The sequence below is a fragment of the Dendrobium catenatum genome, unplaced genomic scaffold, assembly GCF_001605985.2.
Source record: "Dendrobium catenatum unplaced genomic scaffold, ASM160598v2 fragScaff_scaffold_716, whole genome shotgun sequence".
Classification (NCBI taxonomy): domain Eukaryota; kingdom Viridiplantae; phylum Streptophyta; class Magnoliopsida; order Asparagales; family Orchidaceae; genus Dendrobium; species Dendrobium catenatum.
Window position 1 is genome coordinate 7,573,118 of NW_021319178.1, and position 19,237 is coordinate 7,592,354.

The 19,237-nt window shown below is 36.0% G+C and overlaps 2 protein-coding genes across 3 annotated transcripts in view; both read left to right on the forward strand.

Annotated features, from left to right (window-relative positions):
• Nucleotides 1–519: 519 nt before the first annotated feature.
• LOC110114933 (1,4-alpha-glucan-branching enzyme, chloroplastic/amyloplastic) overlaps nucleotides 520–19,237 on the forward strand; it is a 40,857-nt gene continuing 22,139 nt past the window's right edge. Inside the window, exons 1-8 of one of the 2 annotated variants that reach the window (XM_020847989.2) lie at nucleotides 9,455–9,603; nucleotides 13,634–13,750; nucleotides 13,832–14,027; nucleotides 14,128–14,197; nucleotides 14,439–14,708; nucleotides 14,857–15,763; nucleotides 15,966–16,082; nucleotides 16,226–16,288. In XM_020847989.2, the coding sequence (XP_020703648.1) occupies nucleotides 9,535–9,603; nucleotides 13,634–13,750; nucleotides 13,832–14,027; nucleotides 14,128–14,197; nucleotides 14,439–14,708; nucleotides 14,857–15,763; nucleotides 15,966–16,082; nucleotides 16,226–16,288 (1,809 nt within the window). In that variant the 5' untranslated portion in view covers nucleotides 9,455–9,534. Of the gene's footprint in view, nucleotides 528–9,454; nucleotides 9,604–13,633; nucleotides 13,751–13,831; nucleotides 14,028–14,127; nucleotides 14,198–14,438; nucleotides 14,709–14,856; nucleotides 15,764–15,965; nucleotides 16,083–16,225; nucleotides 16,289–19,237 lie in introns of those variants that run through there. The other variant, XM_020847992.2, reaches the window with a different exon arrangement.
• Nucleotides 1,585–4,091, forward strand: LOC110114934 (G2/mitotic-specific cyclin-2-like). The gene is made up of 11 exons (XM_028695951.1): nucleotides 1,585–1,639; nucleotides 1,751–1,886; nucleotides 1,998–2,045; nucleotides 2,133–2,237; nucleotides 2,281–2,431; nucleotides 2,562–2,702; nucleotides 2,812–2,901; nucleotides 2,981–3,202; nucleotides 3,302–3,400; nucleotides 3,491–3,669; nucleotides 3,751–4,091. The coding sequence occupies exons 1-11, from the start codon at nucleotides 1,585–1,587 to the stop codon at nucleotides 3,893–3,895; spliced, it is 1,371 nt and encodes a 456-aa protein (XP_028551784.1). The 3' UTR covers nucleotides 3,896–4,091.

Below are 19,237 nucleotides of genomic sequence, written 5' to 3' on the forward strand. Positions count from 1 at the left end.
AAAAGTTGTCACTTCTTACTCGTATGCGTATCATATCACATAAATATATCTTCTCATGCCTTCCTTTTTATTTTATTTAGAATTACATCACAAATCTTAAAAGGAAAGTCCGTCAACCCAGCTAGGGCTGTCAAAACTTGGTCACGGGTCGGGTTCGGATCCAATCCGAAATTGACCCGACACTGTTCAACCCGACCCGTTTTTGCAAACGGGTCGGTTTCCCGAACCCGAACCCGACCCGCTTCAGGTCCGGGTCAACCCGAACCCGACCCGATTTGGGTATATTTTATTAAATTTTTTTATTTAATTCAATTTATTTAAATCTAAATATAATTAAGGTAAGATTTACTTCAATTAATTTAAAATAAATCAAGATTAATTTAATTTGGGCAATAATGTTTATAATTTTTTGAAATATCATTTACTTATTTCATAAAAATTCATTAAAACCCTCCTAAATTAATTAAAAACGGGTCAAACCGGGTTGATTTCGCGTTTTCGGGTCAACCCGAACCCGAAATTTTCAGGTCGGGTTCGGGTCGGGTTTTCGGGTCGGGTCAAATATTGACAGGTCTAAACCCAACCCACCCTCATATATGGGCTATTACTCACGCACACCCGCACACATGCACGCGCACACACCCGCACACACACTCGCGCACACCCGCACACACTCGCGTGCCTGCACGCACGCACGTGCTCACGCACTAGCAATTAACCCTCCGTTATATATATAGTGTTATTTTTATTAGAATTAATCCCTAGTTATACAAAAATCTATGTTTATTTAAAACCAGTGACTAGCAATAAATTATAACTAGCAATTAACTCAAGATTGTCTAATAATTTCATCTAATTGCCAATTCATAATTTATAAAACAGGAAAAATATAATTCCCTTTGTTTTTTTAGAATCTCTATTAATGTCATGATGTAGCCATTAAAAAAAATAATAAAGCTATTTCTGTAAAGCACCCAACATCCCCAAGAATGAAGGCTTTCATTACTCCCTCCCAAATTCAATATTTTTTGCATTTCAAAATAGGATGATCATAAATTTCAAGATAACCAAAAGCTTTGATGGGGTGCTATTTGCAGTATATAATCGTCATATTTAGGAAAGGACCATCTCCTTGCTCACTGAAAATTTAAACTAATTTTTTCTTGGCAGAGCCCCAAATTCGAAGCCCGTTGAAAAATTTGAAACCACGTGACTAGCCGTTAGGATCGTCTGAATCACGCCCCCTCCTCTTTCTATCTGTTCCCTAAGCCAACGGTAACAAATTCGTGACCGTTGGATTTAAAAAATAAAACATCAGCCCTCCACGACGACATGAACACGTTTTAAAATGAGGACCCCTCTTGCCATTCGATCGAGATCGGAGAAAGGGTACAGAAAAACAGAAGAAGCGATTTCAAAGGGGAGGTGTTAGCGAGAGGGAGAGAGCTTCTCATCATGGTCTTCTTGCTTTAGCTCTCTCCGTCTCGTGTTGGATCTTGAGCTAACTGCTTCTCAGGTGCATATCGCAATCTGGGCTTCAAGATCTTGCTGGGTACAAGTTTCTTCTTAACGCAGGGTTAAGGGATGGATATAGGAGGTGAGAAGCAGCACGATGTGATGAAATCGGAGAACTTCCAAGGTTCTTAAAAGAAATTTTCTTTCTTTGAGTTTTTGCTCGGTGAATCAGTTCAGAAAGTCGTGGATCCATCTTATTTCTTTGATTGATACCTAAGTTTGATTTCTTTAAAAGGTTTTCGAATGGTGGGAGTGAAGTATGGCAGAGAGATAGGGAGCAGCGACAACAGAAGAGCACTGAGGGACATCAATAATCTCGTGGGCAGCAACGTTCCTTACCCCCCTAAGATCATCAAGAAAGTTATGACAGAGTAATGCTCCAGCTCTTTTCTTCAGGACCGCCATACTTCAGAATCTAACCCCAAATTTCTTAATTCTTTCTTATTTGTTATTATTTGCTAAAGTTCTTATGTGGATTTCAGGGATGAGAAGAACAAACAGAGTTTCGTAGGCCGAAGACCGATTACAAGGTCAGAAGCAACTTTTCTATTCCGGTATTCCCCGCTTTTTTTCATCAGTTTACTCATTTAAGCTAAAATATGCCAATGATGCTTTAGGAGGTTTGCTGCTTCCCTAGCTCAAAATTCCCAAGACTGCCTTCAGGTTGTAAAGAAAAGTGAACTTAACACGCAACAACATTTTTCTTTCTTAGATCTCACACTGTCTTTCAAACTCTTTAATTCCTACACAGAATGTCAGCACTAGAGCCAAACCTATTGGCTGCCTAGTTCAAGCGAGAAACCAACTAGTCCAAGATACAAGTTTTGCATGTACTGGTGATGCCATATATGAGGAAGAGCATGTTGCATTTCCTATTGATGAACCTTTGCCAATGGTGGAGGATACTGAAGAGATGGTATGAGCTCTTTCATTCTGGATTTTTTTTTTTTTTTGCATTAAAATTGGTGATTTATGTTAAAATTAGCAGCCTATATGTAATAATATAACAATGTTTATATATGAAAATATTGTTAATTTCTTTCAAGATTGATTGTGGGATGAAGGAAGTTGAAATGGAGGATGTAGAAGCAAAATTGCTTGAAGAGATTGACATCTGTGATTCTGACAACACTCTTGCTGTTGTCAAGTATGTGAATGATATATACTCTTTCTATAGAGAAACAGAGGTAGACTTTTTGCAATACAAATATATCATTATTGATATCACACTATGTTTGGCAGAAGCTTAATTTAAATAATAATAAAAAAACTAACAAAATGCATCAAAATTTTCAGGAACTTGGCTGTGTCCCGCCTAATTACATGTCAAACCAGTTTGATATTAATGAGAGGATGCGAGCTATATTGATTGATTGGTTGATTGAGGTATAAATAAATTTTCTTCTGATCTCATTTGATGTAAATAATCTGAAACACGGGAAATAATTAACAATTTATGGTATAGGTGCACTACAAATTTGAATTAGTGGAAGAGACACTGTTTTTAACAGTGAACCTAATAGATAGGTTCTTGGCTCGCCAAAGTGTGCCAAGAAAGAAGCTTCAACTGGTAGGGGTGACAGCCATGCTACTTGCATGCAAGTATGAGGAAGTAATGGTTCCTGTCGTGGAAGATCTTATCGTCATCTCAGACCGAGCCTACACTAGAGACGAAGTCCTTCAGATGGTATTCATACTTAGTGAAGGATCAAATTGTCAAATATGAATTATTTATGCAATCATATTATCTATTTTATGTGTTTTTATTGCCACTTATTGCAAGCAGGAAAGTTCGATTGTAAACACCTTACAGTTCAACATGTCAGTGCCAACACCTTATATGTTCATGAGGAGATTTCTCAAAGCTGCTCAGTCTGATAGACAGGTAGAAGCTCCCTTTGAGAAAATAATAATTAATGTTTTTCCTAATTTGTGATGAAAATATTCTAACATAAAGTTCTTGAATTTGAGCTAGATCGAGCTTCTTTCGTCTTACATAATAGAGCTGTGCCTTGTTGAGTATGAAATGCTCAAATTTCGCCCTTCAATGCTTGCTGCTGCTGCAGTTTATACAGCTCAGTGCAGTTTAAAAGGATTCAAGCACTGGACTAGGACCAGTGAGCTGTGCACTAAATACTCAGAAGTCCAGCTTCTGTAAGTTTAGCGTCTGTTTCATCCCATTATTTCTATTAATGCATATCAGCTTAGCTATCTTTCTTTAAATTTTTATTGCAGAGACTGTTCTAGGATGATGGTGGACTTCCACCAGAAGTCAGGAAAAGGAAAGCTTACTGGAGTCCATAAAAAATACAGCACATTCAAGTTTGGATGTGCAGCAAAATCTGAACCTGCTCTATTCTTGTTAGATACGAGGAACTAACTGAACGTATCCCCGACTTACATAACAATGCTAATCTTTTTCTTAGAGCTAGAAAGGTTGGAGAGTTTGACTGCTCTTTGCAACTGAAGTTGCTAGTTTGCATGCAATGTAAGTTGCAGTCGTTGAACTGTATGCAATTACTGTTCTAATAGTTTAGTTTGATCGGATTTTTAATAATTGTCTCAGAATCTATGCTGAGAAGTCTGTATTTTAAGATCAAATAGTTATTTGTCAAATTTGTCAACAATCTCAAACAATGAATAACAGATATCACTTGACAATCATAGTTCTCTGTTTGATACTTGTTTCTCGTGATGTGCTCTACCTGAGTACATAATCAATCTTCTGTGCAAAACAGGCTCACTTTTGTTTTCTTTTTTATCACTTACAAACATTGTAAAATATGCCATCAGTGTTCTAATAGTTTCGTTTGATCGGATTTTTAATAATTGCCTAAGAATCCATGCTGAATATCTCTTGACAATCATAGCGCTCTATTAGTTTTAATTGATCAAATTTTAATATTTGTTTATACAACCATTTTCACTTACAAACAGTAGTGCTTCCTTACTCTGCTGGTTTATTCATAAGCATGTAATCTGAATTGAAGAAAAGTTTTAGTTCGTAGTTAGAATAGGAAAGCTAGAAGAAGATACTAACTGTTTTTTAAATGAAAGAAAGAAGCCTTTGATGTGTGATGAAGTTTATGATTCTCTGGTTAAGTTCTAACTTCTATCCTTCCAAAGTTTTTTTATTAGTCCATTTGGAAATGGGTGGCTATATTAGTTGAGGTCAACATATTTGGTCAATGCATAACTAAGAGGAAAAGTCCGTAGATTATGTATTTACACAGTTTCATATAAATTATGTGTAAACCTAATGAAACATTTTGATGAATTAAATATACTATTTAGAAATTGATGATAAAATATCTTAGTGAAACTGGTATAAGGGATCTATATTTTTGTATTTACATGTTCAAAAAGTTGTTTCACATATATCTAGCAAAATAACTTGGCCATAGAAATCAAAGACCCACACTAGCAAGACCGAGGAGCCATCCCAGACATGAACGCCAAGAACTCACAAAAATTCGTTCAAGCCCCATGGAATAACTTATCTCATTATATGTTAATCTCAAGGTTTGTGCTTATGATCCTCTAAACTCAGTCAAACCTTAGCTTGCACTTTCTATGGGGTGACCAACATCACGGTCACTTTCAGAGGACTCGCCCACATAAACTTGTTATGTATATATCTCGAGAACTTACTCACCCATAAAAAATAACACGGAAACTCACCCTGGAATAAAAGTTCATATCAAATGTAGAGAATAATTTGGATTCATATCAGCATAGCCATATTACAATACAATTTGTAATGGGTCATAATAAATATTATACTTTTTTGTAGTTTTTTCTTGTAGCCCTCTATATCCTATAAACAAAGGACGAATAAATACATTTTGAAACTTTTTTGATATTTTTCAATATGTTGGCATGCTTTGGGCTTTCATCTCCCAATTTCTCCATACTCACCCAAACCTTTCTCAGTTTTCTAGTTCTTACCTAGAAGGTTGCTTGCTAGTAAAGTTGTATATTATCCGTGAATAAATTATGAATCCATGAATAAATTATGATCCAACATTCTGTAATGACAATGAACTTGGACTAATGATACTTACAAGAAGACAAGCACATCTTAAAAAGTATAATATCTTAAGAAGTATTGTACTTCTTTCGTAGAATCCTCTAGAACACTCTTACCCTATAAAAATAAAGAATGAATAAACGTGTACATTTTGAATATTTTTTTTTGATATTTTCAATTTGTAGGCAAACTTTGAGCTTTTGTCTCTATCACTCTCCTTACTCACCCAACCATTCTCAGTTTTCTAGTTCTTACCTAGGAGGTTGTTTGATAGTAAAGTTGGGTATTGTTCATGAACAAATTATGATCCATCATTCTGAAATGCATACCCTGGTAGAGTGAGATTGACCAGGAGTTGGTGGGCTAGGTGTTTCTATATGTTTTAGATGAGTTCTATTTTGATCATCTATTATATGTATTGAATGATAATTGGAAGAATCGTTATTATTATATATAATTGTTTTGGGATGAATAGAACTGGGATGATGTACATGTTTATATTTTAAATGATATCTCTATTTTATTTCTTGTATATGGATGTTTTAGTGGCTCTGTGTTAAAAAATTTTTCTTTTCAAATAGTTCTAAAATAGGTAGAACATGTTTGGAAAATTGGTTATATTGAGTTGGATCATGACACCTACAACCTAGACTTTAACTTTATCTGCTCTTGTCTATTCAGTACGGGTCTCACCCTTCCTTTAAATGACATCTAAATCATGTAAGATGAGAAAACACTTGCTTAGTAGGCTAAACGAACTTACCAAGGAATTTAATATTCACTAATTAAAGTAAAATGCATAAGAGTTAAATTTTTATATAAACAAGATGCATTACAATTTTAGTTAAAGCAACATAGAGTATGTGTAAGGCATCATCACTAACATGATTTCAACGGTACGTTAGTGTTAACATTAATTATGGTCAATGGTATAACCATATCAAAGGCAATAACATAAACAAATTTTAAACTTTTAAGTGGTAATAACGTGAATATCTATTGAACATGAACATAATATTATAATAGAATACATGGTGAAACATAACATGCAACATACAAATCATAATATGATTCACATTCACATTGCACATTTCCTGAAGTCTCTTTATACCTTACTTTCATTTGTACCTCCACTTGATCATATTAGATTGATTTTACTTATAATTCTACTTTCACTTATACTCCTTATTCTCACATATTTTTCATGATAATTGAGGAATTATATGCCACTTGCATTAAATAGAACATGAAACAACCGCCACGAAACATTTCTTCATTCTCCTCCAACACATGAACATGCATCAACATTAGTTGAAATGTATGAGCAACATTTAGCATGGTACAAAAAATACATGAAAATAATGCATGTAAGACATTTTTAATTGTGTGCATGGGTTAAAATTTGTATACATATTCAACAGTAAAAAAATCAAAAAATCATTACTAAGGAACATTCATAATGCCATTTTGAAGTATCGGTTATACTTTAGCAATTTCTATAAATGTCAAAAATACTCAAATAAACATTTAAAAATGATTTACAAATAAAACTACCAAGGAAATTTTATTTTTTTTGTCAATGTGGCTAGAATATTATATTATATAACATATTAAAAGTTATATGATAAAAACTATTTAACTCTTTGTAAACCACATTTATGTCAACACAAATCAAATAAAAGTTTAGAAATACTTACACAAATGTCAAAATTGAAATCTAAAGCATGGAATCAGTAACTTTCATCTAGTTGAACAATTTCCTCAACTACCATGACAAACGAAATCGACTCCACAACATCCAAACCCTAGTTTCTTTTTTCTCCTTCCTATTCTCCTTTTTTGACTCTCTCTAAGCTTCAAAATGAAAATGAGGTTGGAAAAAAATAATTTTAGATATTTATATATAAAAACACTAAAACTGATCCAACATCATAGCACTAAACTTCCCAGTGCTAAACTTCCCAACGCCGCTGCACTTCTAAGGAACTACTCATTTTGGAAACTTCAATAATCAAAGACAATAGCCCAACAACATCGTAGTGCTCCCAAACGATTTTCAATATGGGGAGGTATTTTTAATATAAGGCTTCTTTTTTATACATCAGTATTTTTAATAATGTTTGTTTATATATATATATATATATTTGCATGTCACATTCACTATAATAATATTATTAGTCTCAAATTACTTAGTAATTTTTTCACTTGTACCTCAAGCTCTATAAGTAACAATCATTGGCTAACTAGAGAAAAGACCGAAGTGTTACGTTGAAACTTTACCTCAGTTTGGTACTCGTAAATGAGAATCTTTAGAGAGGAAGAATACGTTGAGGATAGTAATTGTGATCAATTTTTGCTCCCATGGCGGTTTGTATAATGTTCTGGAAACTCTTCGAATTCCAAAATCTTTTAGTTCGAATGAAAATTTTGAGTATATTTTTCTAAGAAATGAAATTGTGAGCGAATTTCCTCAATTTTAAATATTATGGGACATACGAACTCAAAATTCTCTTCTAGTTTAGCTCTAAGAGAAATGGTAGATGGAAGAGTACAACTGAGCCAATTTGAATTAAAAAGTTTCTAACATTTGATTTAAAAAATTGATTAATATTTTAATTTTTAATTAAATATAATAAATTATATTAAAATTATTTAATTTATATTTATATAAAGTATAAAAATGTTATATTATTAAATTAGCGATTATTATATATAATTTTAAAATTTGCATTTTGTGTGTGGTGAGTTTTGAACCTGGGTTCCAGAAGTAAAAATATAAATTCTAACTACATGACTTCAAATAAAAATATGATTTTAATTTAATAAGTTATTTATTTATTAAATATTTTAATGATCTTTTTAGAAAATTGCTAATCTAATTGCCTTTTTCTTAGAGAATGCTAATTAGAATAGCATTTTTGCTCATATTTAAAAATTTTAATAGTAATGCTTCATTTGCTTAATTATATTTTAAGTAAGCTCCGTTTTGAAAATTTTCTTTTTAGAGGGATATGCATATCACTGAAAGTATTGTTATTTGAATATTTAACATCCAAATTGTACTATTTATTCATATAGCACTTAAAAGTTTTAATAACATAAAAAATAATGGTCGCTACAACCATTAGGTGGTAGGTAGTGTGAGACTTGATGGCGGCTGTTAGCGGACTACTCACGAAATCTTATTAAGATCTATGGTTCTAACTTTGCTAAGTACATCAACATTACAACTCGCATCTAAGCAGAGTCCACAATGGAATGGCGTAAGTGAGGACGATAATATCGACATGGCTAGAGAACAAGATGATAGCTTGTGGGAGGATCTTGTGTGGTGGTGAGATAGAGCATAAGAATGTGAAAGGTTCATGAGATCTAGGCCATCTATGTTGAAATTCTAATGAGTTCCTGACGGCGAGGTCATGAGAAAAGATGATATAAAGTTAATAGAGTGTCATACATGATCTAAATAATAAAATTTAGATATTACAATATATGCTTTTAAATTTTAAGTGCTATGCTTGTAATTTTTTTTTTAAAATAAAGGAGTTAGCTAGGACAACTAGTAAGACTTCGTTTGAGATAACTATTTTACTGTTTTTTTAAAATAATTTTTTAATTAAAAAAGGTGCTTTAATAATTAGTAATAAAGTAGTTTCAAATGGGAATATGGGACAATAATTTTTTTTTAATATTTTTTAATATAAAATTTTTATATTAGAAAATTATTTTAAAAATAAGTAAGAAAACTATCGACCGTATAAATGCATCTTACGGTGTATTTGTTTGACGGAGTAGATTTAAGTACTTGTTCCTGTCTGAAAGAAAAATCTGGGAGCGAGGGCATCATGGCGGGTCCGGAAACCTTGTGAGAGAGATTGAAAGAGAGAACACGAGTGAGATAAAAAAGATGGCAGCTAGTGAAGAGGATTTTATACCGCGAATACCTAGCGAGAGCAAGAGTGGTGAGAGTAAGAGGAGAACGGGCGAGAATGTCAAGCATTTGCTATCATTTGTTTCTCCATCCAGCTTCTTCGCGATCCAGTAGAAGCTACACGAAGGCAATTCTCTTCACTTTCTCTTTTTGTGAAGAGTTTGATGTTTGATTTCATCAGTAGATTTTTATCAATTTCGGATTCCGCATTACCATTTTATGAAATATTATTATTATTTTTCTGTTGTTTTAGTTATTTTGGTTTTGAAATGCTCATTCACTCATTCGGGTTTCATCTTTGTCAATTTTTAATCCCCTTCTCGTTTTTAGTATGAATTTGCGGTAACTTGGACAATTTTTTTTTCTGCTTCTAATTTTTCCTTTGTGTCGCCACTCTTTCCAGCTGGGCTTAGATTTCCTGATCCGTTGCTGTTTATCTACGCTAGTCTTATTTGGATTGAGAATAGCTGGTCAAGTGTTCACTGGTCTTTCTTGCTTGAGATATTCTACGCTTGTTTCGCATATTTACATGCTTTTCTACATCTTAACTACTTGATCTCACTCGAAAATGCCTTTCCTATGACTGTTTCGGGATCAGAGTTAGAATTGTAAAGCATTGTTTGCGAGTATTTAAGGAGGTGGGAAAACAGAAAATATCGATAAAGTTCTTTCAGATCAAAGAATGTTCGACATTTGAGACTTTTATAAGATTAACGATTTATAACTGAGTGTCTGGGTATTTGCTGGGTTGGTGGTGGTTTGGGGCCTCCCTAACCTGTTAAATGGAAGCTCGCAACTTTATCCTTTGATATTTGTTAAATGGTATTAATGCAGCACTGCCTAACAATTCTCAAAATTGGTGAAAGTTCGTGAGGAACATAAAAGGTTATAGAAAAAGAGGATGACTGGGAAGATTGATCTTTATTTATTCTGTAGCCTCCCGACGTCTCCTCTGTTTAGGAAAATTTTTGGTAGTCTAGGCCTGCCTGCTACATCAAGAAAGACGTCCATGGTCGGTGTCAGGTGACACCGTGTTTGTGGTCTTCTACCACAACATGCCAAGAAAGGTGTGCATTGGCTTGGGAGGTTACCTGCACGAAAGACTTGCAATTTTTTCCCCCAGGCATAGAAGCACATACACGGATATTTAAATCTTATCCCGCCACGTTAAGAAAAGCGTGTATACTGCTCACCTGTCTCTCCGCAAGCATCGCATCGGGCTCCCTCCCACCATGCTAAGAATAGCGTGCATAAGTGGTCCGCGCATTGCGTTGCAAGTGACAAAAACATGATTTTGCAAATTTTAAGTTTAGAAATCATTATAACTTGGTGAGCAAGGGCGACGACGACGTAAGTATAGAAATTTCTCTTTTTATTTCTCTGTACTTCTCTTTTTTTTTTTTCGTCTTTCCCCTTTTGTGTGTGTGTGTGTGAGTGTTTTGGAGTCGCAAGTTTATGTGGGTTGTTTGCATTTCTAATTAGTTGTTGTAGTGTGAGAGGTAGTGAGTGAGGGGCTGTAGCCTTTCTAAATGTAGTTTGGTTAGTTAACTGAAAAAAGTGGCTGCTGAAGTTGAACATAAGAGGAAAATGAATGGGCTGCTTCACTAAGAGGTAGAAGAGTGTGATCGATTTGGGGCAATTGAAGGGTGTGAACGGGATTGGGAGAGGCGAGTCGGCTTGCGTTTGCGCAGTTTCGTGTGGTTTGGCAACAAATGGGTTGAATGGGTTTGATTTGTGCGTTGATCCAAAAGAGCAAATGATTAGAAAGAGTTCGTGAGGTGCGATTCTAGAATAGGGAGTTGCAGGTTTTGTTAGGGGTGGACGAACCTGGGTGCAAGTCGGAGAGGGGAAGGTTTGATTTGAGGTAGAGCTTGGCTGTGTGAGCTGGATCGGGTGAAGGATCAGCAAGGTGGAAGCGAGCGGGGTGAAGTCGATTTGCGGCAAGTTGAGGAGGTAGGATTAGGATGGATTGGGGCTTGTTATGGAGATTCAGTCATGAGTTGACAGAGTCGGTCAGGTGGATCAGCTGTAGGTGAAAGCGGGCGAGCTACGAGATCGGCAGTGGATCAACGGGGCTTGGGCGTCCGAGTGAATGCAACAAAGAGGTGTCAGGTTGGACCTTGTGGTAATTGGATGAATAAAAAGGATTCGAGTGGAGGATTAGAGAGGAGTTCGGCCGAAAGCTTGCGGTCCTACTTGTCAAAGAAAAATGAAGGACTTAATTTCATCTTCGTTTTATTAGTGAGGGTGGGAGTGCGTTCGAGATGAGCGAATTGCGGAATGGCGTTGTTGTCGACGTTGAACAAGTACTATTGTTCTCTTTTTTTTTTAATTTCAATTTTGTTAAAATAATAATAATAATAATAACAATAATAATAATAATAATAATAATAATAATAATAATAATAATAATAATAATAAAATGAGACAATTTCGCACGTCATGAAATTCATCGTTATTGCCTTGGGATCCACATTGATTTTTCCCCTAGGAGGTTCATGAGGCAAATTTACACTCATTTTCAGGTGATTCGGACATTTTGAACGCAACGATGAACTTTGTTTTGTTATCGGACATCGTTTGGACAATGTCACACAATATTTTAACGTGTTGATCGTCGATTTCGATCATTTTTGTCTAATTTGACTGCAAGCGTGATGCAGTCAAAACTTGCTATTTTATATTTTCTTTATTTTCCACTTGTGTTTCTAGCTTTCTTTCTCCATTGGATATTTGTTTGCTGCTATTAGCCCCTTGGTTTCCTGTTGGCCCTTTGGTTTTCCTTGCTGGTTCACTATTTTTCCTGCTGGACTTCAGTTTCCTTGCCTACTGCTCTTGGTTTCCCTGCTGACTTTTGGTTTCTTTGTTTTTGGCTGTTCAGTTTCCCTCCTTGTTGATTCCTATGCTAAGTGTTTTAATTTCTCATTAAGTGGGCTATCTTGAATAACTTCTATTGGCTTTTTTAGTGGCGCATTTAATTGTGTAATTTATTGCCATTTTTCCTTTCTTCTCTTATGTAATGTGGTTGATTTCCTTTGTGAAAGAGAGAAATATTTGATGAATTTTTTGAATGTGAAACCTGAGGGTTTTTCTTAGCTTGTGAGCTATCTTTTTCCTTATCTTCTAATACTTCGTCTCGGACTTCTTTCTACTTCTTCTCTCCATGGTTTCCATTTCATCAGTATCTTTCTTCTCTAAACTATTATGAGAACCTGAGGGTAAGCTTGCGAGCTGTCTTCTACCTTCCCTCTACTACTTCGTTTCCGTCTTCTATCTACTTCTTCTCTCAATGGTTTCCCTTCCACTTGTATATTTCTTCTTTAAATATTATGAGTTGTAAGGTGTGTTATGCCTCGTTCTATTAGTATATGTCGGAGGTGCATTAGCATGTGCTGAATCATAATTCCTGTGGTTGATCTCTTGTTTGTCCTTTCCTTTGAGCACCTTTTTCGATTTTGTAATTTGTATGTGAGGTGACAATACATGGTTATTCTGAGGGTATTTTAATTTAGTTGTTTGGTTTCTTATGTCTTCCTAACTATTATCTTAGCTTTGTTTCCTACTTAGTTTCCATCATTTGTGTTTGTTTATGTGATATTGAAAGGAAGTGTTATCATTTGCATTCCTAGTGTTCTCCCACTTGGCATAAGAACTTATGGTTGCATCAATTTAGTATCAGAGTCTTAGGTCACATTAATTTGGTACCTGAGCCTTTGGTTTCATTAGAGGGGCTCATTCCTAGGTAAATTCGACACTCCAATTGCAACGGCGTAGTCCGTTTGACAATCGGAGGTCGTTTGACCACTTTAGTGACGCATCGTGCCTGCCGACCATCGCTTAAGTCGCCAATTTCATATATTTTTATGTGTTTATTAGTATATGAGTTAACAAATAGCCTGCCATTTTGGTCTATATTTTTGGCAACATAACTTGCCAAGAAATCCAAGTTGCTCTTAATCTATTCTACCCTCCTAGATTCTTCTTCATCTTCCTAGGTTAAACGTTTTATGCTTTGGTGCTGAACCATAAACATTTATTTGGAACCTCTTTAATCTGTTAGGCATATCTTTATTGATAATTATCGACTACTTGGATTTATTTTGACTGACTTCTACTTTATTCCGCTTGTCTTTTTTTCCTTTTTTTCTCACCTGCAGGCTTCAAGATGCCCCGGCATTTCTCAGCTCCAGTCAACTTCATTACAAAATGCATCTAACAAGTTGTCTTTCCACTACTCCTTTTGTTATCCCCATAAAGTCCACAGAAATACTCAGGTAACTAATAATAATTAGATTTAGAAACTATATTTGATGATTTTGCATTTTCTTTCTGATACTGATCTGTCGTTCTTGTAGGCAGTTGAGCCTACTTTTGCAATTTCAACCATGTTGAAAGATACAACAGTTGAAAATGCTGAAAACATTGGAGTTCTCAGTGTAGACCCGTCTTTAGAACCATACAAGGACCATTTTATTTATAGATCAAAAAGATATTTTGAGCAGAAAGCGCTAATTGAAAAATATGAAGGGAGTCTCGAAGAATTTGCTCAAGGTTAAGATTGTCATTTTTCTTGAAAAGCAAGTTTTGAGTGATGTTTCTTTGACCAAAGTTTAAATACAACTTAGTTATATGATCCCTGCCATTCTTGTAGGTTATCTGAAGTTTGGGTTTAACAAAGAAAAAGATGGAATTGTATATCGGGAATGGGCCCCTGCTGCTCAGTGAGTCTTCACGTCGCCCATAATATGTACTTGTTGTTTATTACTTTGGTGATTTTGGGCAAGTTGCATTCAATTGTTCTTGCAACAAACATTAACAATTGATATTGGAATTTTTTGCTGCACCATTTCAATCAACTTATTTTGAGACCATTAATTCCTTAACTACATGGTGTATTAGTTTAACTCTTCATTGATGAAAGAGAGATGTAATTTTGTATTTTTCGTTTGTTTGTTCATTTAGGGAAGCTCAACTGATAGGAGACTTCAATGGCTGGAATGGATCCAACCACAAGATGGAAAAAAATGAATTTGGTGTTTGGATGTTAAAAATTCCGGACAATGGGGGCAAACCATCAATTCCTCATAATTCAAGGGTAAAATTTCGTTTCAAGCAAAGCAATGGGACATGGGTTGATAGAATTCCAGCCTGGATCCGATATGCGACAGTTGATCCTAATCAATTTGGAGCTGCATATGATGGAGTTTACTGGGATCCACCCCCCTCAGAAAGGTAACAACTTATGCTCATGCTAATTTCTTATATTTTATTTCTTTTTGGGTGATCAGATGCTATTACAAATGATATGAATTCTGATACTCTTCAGGATATGAATTCTGATACAATTTGTCCTGTTAATTACCCTTTTTAATTCGCACAGATATGAATTTAAGCACCCGCGCCCTCCAAAGCCTATAAGTCCACGTATATACGAGGCTCATGTTGGTATGAGTTGTCCTGAACCACGCATAAGTACATACAGAGAATTTGCTGATGATGTTCTGCCTCGTATTCGAGCAAATAATTATAACACAGTTCAATTAATGGCTATCATGGAGCATTCCTATTATGCATCTTTTGGGTATCATGTCACAAATTTCTTTGCTGTTAGTGGCAGATCTGGAACACCTGAGGATCTCAAGTATCTAATAGACAAAGCACATAGTTTTGGTCTGCTTGTTCTTATGGATGTTGTCCACAGCCATGCGAGTAACAATGTATCTGATGGCCTTAGTGGCTTTGATGTTGGACAGAGAACGCAGGACTCTTATTTCCATACTGGGGAGAGTGGTTACCATAAATTGTGGGATAGCCGATTATTCAACTATGCTAACTGGGAAGTTTTGCGGTTTCTTCTCTCAAATCTAAGATGGTGGTTAGGTGAATTTCAGTTTGATGGATTTCGATTTGATGGAGTGACTTCAATGTTGTATCATCATCATGGTATCAACATCGCATTCACTGGAAATTACAGTGAGTACTTCAGTTTTGCAACAGATATAGATGCTGTTGTCTACTTAATGCTGGCAAATTATTTGGTTCATCGCTTTTTACCGGATGCGATTACCATTGCGGAAGATGTTTCTGGAATGCCAGCTCTTTGTCGCCCTCTCTCTGAATGTGGAATTGGTTTTAGTTATCGTTTGGCAATGGCAATTCCTGACAAATGGATCGATTACTTGAAGAACAAAGAGGATTTAGACTGGTCGATGCAGGAAATTGTCCATACTTTAACTAACAGAAGATACACTGAAAAATGCATTGCATATGCTGAAAGCCACGATCAGGTAGATCGTTAAATCTTCAAATGGATGACTTGTATTGATCAATTGTCATGCAATCATGGTGGGTGAGACAAATGTATTTATGTACATGCACTAGCAACTAGCAACTCTTTTCACTAAATTATGTAGATAACTAATAAATGACAATGTGAAGTAGTTTTATATGGACTGATATTTGAGAGAGGATGCTGATTTTGTTTTACAGTCTATTGTAGGTGACAAGACCATTGCCTTTACTCTGATGGATAATGAAATGTACACTGGCATGTCTGATTTACAACCTGCTTCTCCTGTCATTGATCGGGGGATTGCACTTCATAAGGTTCGCTTCTTAGGAACAGTGTTTTTTTGTTGTCACAATAATGTTAATAATTATTTGAAGATCCTCATTTCAGCCAGCTTGCTAATTAGATCTAGATTATACTGTGTTATTTTGATTTTGGTGTTGCTATTATAAATTTTCAGATAATTCACTTCTTAACCATGGCTCTTGGAGGTGAAGGTTACCTGAATTTCATGGGAAATGAGGTATATAGGTTAATACTTTTTAATTTTGTTAAGGCAACATGTGTTTTTGTGATGCTTGTACATAATATACAAGAGTAAATATTAGTTACGGTAAATCTATCTATTGTGTGTGTGTATATATATATATTCCTGATAAGGAAGGGAATAATTTCCTTATTCATCTATTTGAGATTGGTAAATAAATGGGAAAGGAGTAGCTCGATCTCAGAAAATATGGAAATTAGAGTAAAAAAAAATGCTGGAAAAATCACAATAAACTAGAAAACAAATGTATTAATGAATCCTTGTAAAAAGAAAACCCCCATCCTCCACCCCGACCCTTAAGATGGACTATGCATGTTGAGAAGTCCCTATTTGGTACTCATATCGTCAAAGTTGTTCCTTGGAAGAACTATAGGAATATTTGTATTTAGAGGTACGTTGGGTCTCCATTGAGGAATGAATTTTTAACATCTAGTTAGAGAAGAGGCAAATCATTCCTAATAAGTCAATGAATGAGTCTGGCCAATGAAGCAAAGATCTCTTGATACTGGAATCCATAGAAATGAGCGAACCGTTTAATGACAAGTTTTAATTTGAATTTGCCTTCACTTTTATCTTCCTACTGCTTGATGGTGAAGATCGACTTACATCCTACTTCATTCTATCTACTTGGTAGTTTTGAGATTTTCGGATTCCATTTTTTTTAGAGCATGAATTTCTTCTAACATGGCAGCTTTCCATTTTTGCTCTTTTAATACCTCTTGTACTGTATTGGACTGTGTTTCTCATCTAGTTTGGTAGTGAATGTCTGAAAGCTTGGTTATAAACCTTACTAGGAAATAAAGTTATAGATTCAGTGCCTAGTAAGCGATCTCACACTCCTCCTAAAGGTTATAACTCTATCGAGATTAAAGATAGGGATACCAGTATTAGGAGGTTCGACACCATTACCACTAGGTGAAGTTTAAGGTTTTCTCAAGTTTAGATCATTTTCTTGGATTTGTTATTCAAGTTTAGTTTACTTTAATCCCACTTGACCCTTCTTGCTCCTTTTGTAAACATGTAACTAGTCTTAGATTGTATATGATTTTGTTGTTGAGTTATAAGAAGCATTATTAGGAGTTTAAGAAAGAACAAGGGGACTTAGAAATTGAAATTGAGGCTTGAAACAATTTCTAGCTGCGGAATATGATTGGAAATATGCTTGGCTTGGTAATTTTCTGGACAATTTGAAAGACTAGGAAGATATGACTTTGTGGCGTTCTCACCATTCCAAAATTGGTATTTATGTGCATAAATTTTCCCTTGAACATCATATTTGGGCAGTATGGTTGTTGTTCGAAGAAGCTAATATGCATGGAATGTTTCAAGAATATGGATTTAATGGCCTTGGGATCAAGCTTGTGATAGGAGATACTTGGGTTCGCAAGTAAACCTAATCAAAATCAGTACAAAAACAAGAGAAAACTGCTGATTTCAGCAGGAAAACAGCAAATCGCAGCAGTTTTAGTGGAGAAAACTCAAGGAAAATAGAGAAAAACAATGTATTTCACTAGTAGATTCGAGAACGCAAACAAAGATACAATTTCCTTCAATCCGAGAGGAAGGAATGACTCTCCAAATCTCTAGCCGTAGCCTAGAGCCCAAGAACACAAACCTTAGATCTCCCCAAAAAAACTTCCAATGCAAGATAATCCTCTCTTTTCCTCCTCACCTCCTAATTAACCATAAAGGAGTTTTACAAAATGTCTAAACAGCCCCTCGCATTCAAAATTTCCCTCCCAAAATTCCTCCTTGGCCCCCGTCGGATGAGCTCGCTCCGCTCGGTTCCGCCCGCCCTGTTGGTTTCCGCCTCGAGTAGGTGTGGACCGGTCCGGTTTGGACCGGTCCAGCCGGCTCAAGTGCCGGCCTAACATTACTCCCCTCCCAAAAACTCACCTTGTCCTCAAGGTGAAAGTCAGGGAACTGTTGCCTGACCATCTCATAGGGCTCCCAAGTGGCCTCGTAGTCTGGAAGATCCTTCCATTTGATCAACACCTCTTTATTTCCTTTCTTGTCTACCCTTACTCCTTCCAACTCCACGGGTTCCATGACCACCTCCCAATTTTCTGTCAAAGATGCTGGTAATTCCACACTAGTTGCATGCTCCCCTAGTGCTCTCCTCAGCTGGGACATGTGGAACACTGGGTGAATGGTAGCGGAGGGGGGTAATTTCAGACGATACGCCACCGCTCCAATCTTTCCCAAAATCTCATATGGGCCAAAGTACCTCGGGGCTAATTTCTCATTCTTCCTGTGTGCCACTGATTTCTGCCTGTAGGGCCTTATCTTCAAGTAGACCTTCTCCCCTACTTCATACTGTATATCTCTCCTGTGTGCATCGGCTCGCTCCTTCATGATTTGTTGTGCCCTTCCAAGATGTTTCTTTAACTCTTCTAGCACATGATCCCTCTCCTCTAAGTACTGCTCCACTGAAGATATTGGTGTGTTTCCCCTCTCATAATGCACTAAGTGTGGGGGGTCTCTCCCGTAGAGCACTTTGAAAGGGGTCATTTGAGCTGTCGAATGGTACGAAGTGTTGTACCAATATTTTGCCCAAGGTAACCACTTTGCCAACTTTCGTGGTGTTTCTGAAGCAAAACACCTCAAGTATGTTTCCAAGCTTCGATTTACTACCTCTGTCTGGCCATCTGTCTGAGGATGATAAGCGGTACTTCTCTTGAGAACAACGCCCTGCATTTGAAACAGTTCATTCCAAAACTGACTAAGGAACACTTTGTCTCTATCGGATACAATTGATTCCGGTAGCCCGTGTAATCTCACCACTTCCCTGATAAAAGCTGCTGCCACTGATACCGCGGTGTACTGGTGTCGTAGAAGGATGAAATGTGCATACTTACTGAGGCGGTCCACCACTACCAAAATGATTGTGTAACCCTCTGAACGGGGTAGGTCTTCGATGAAATC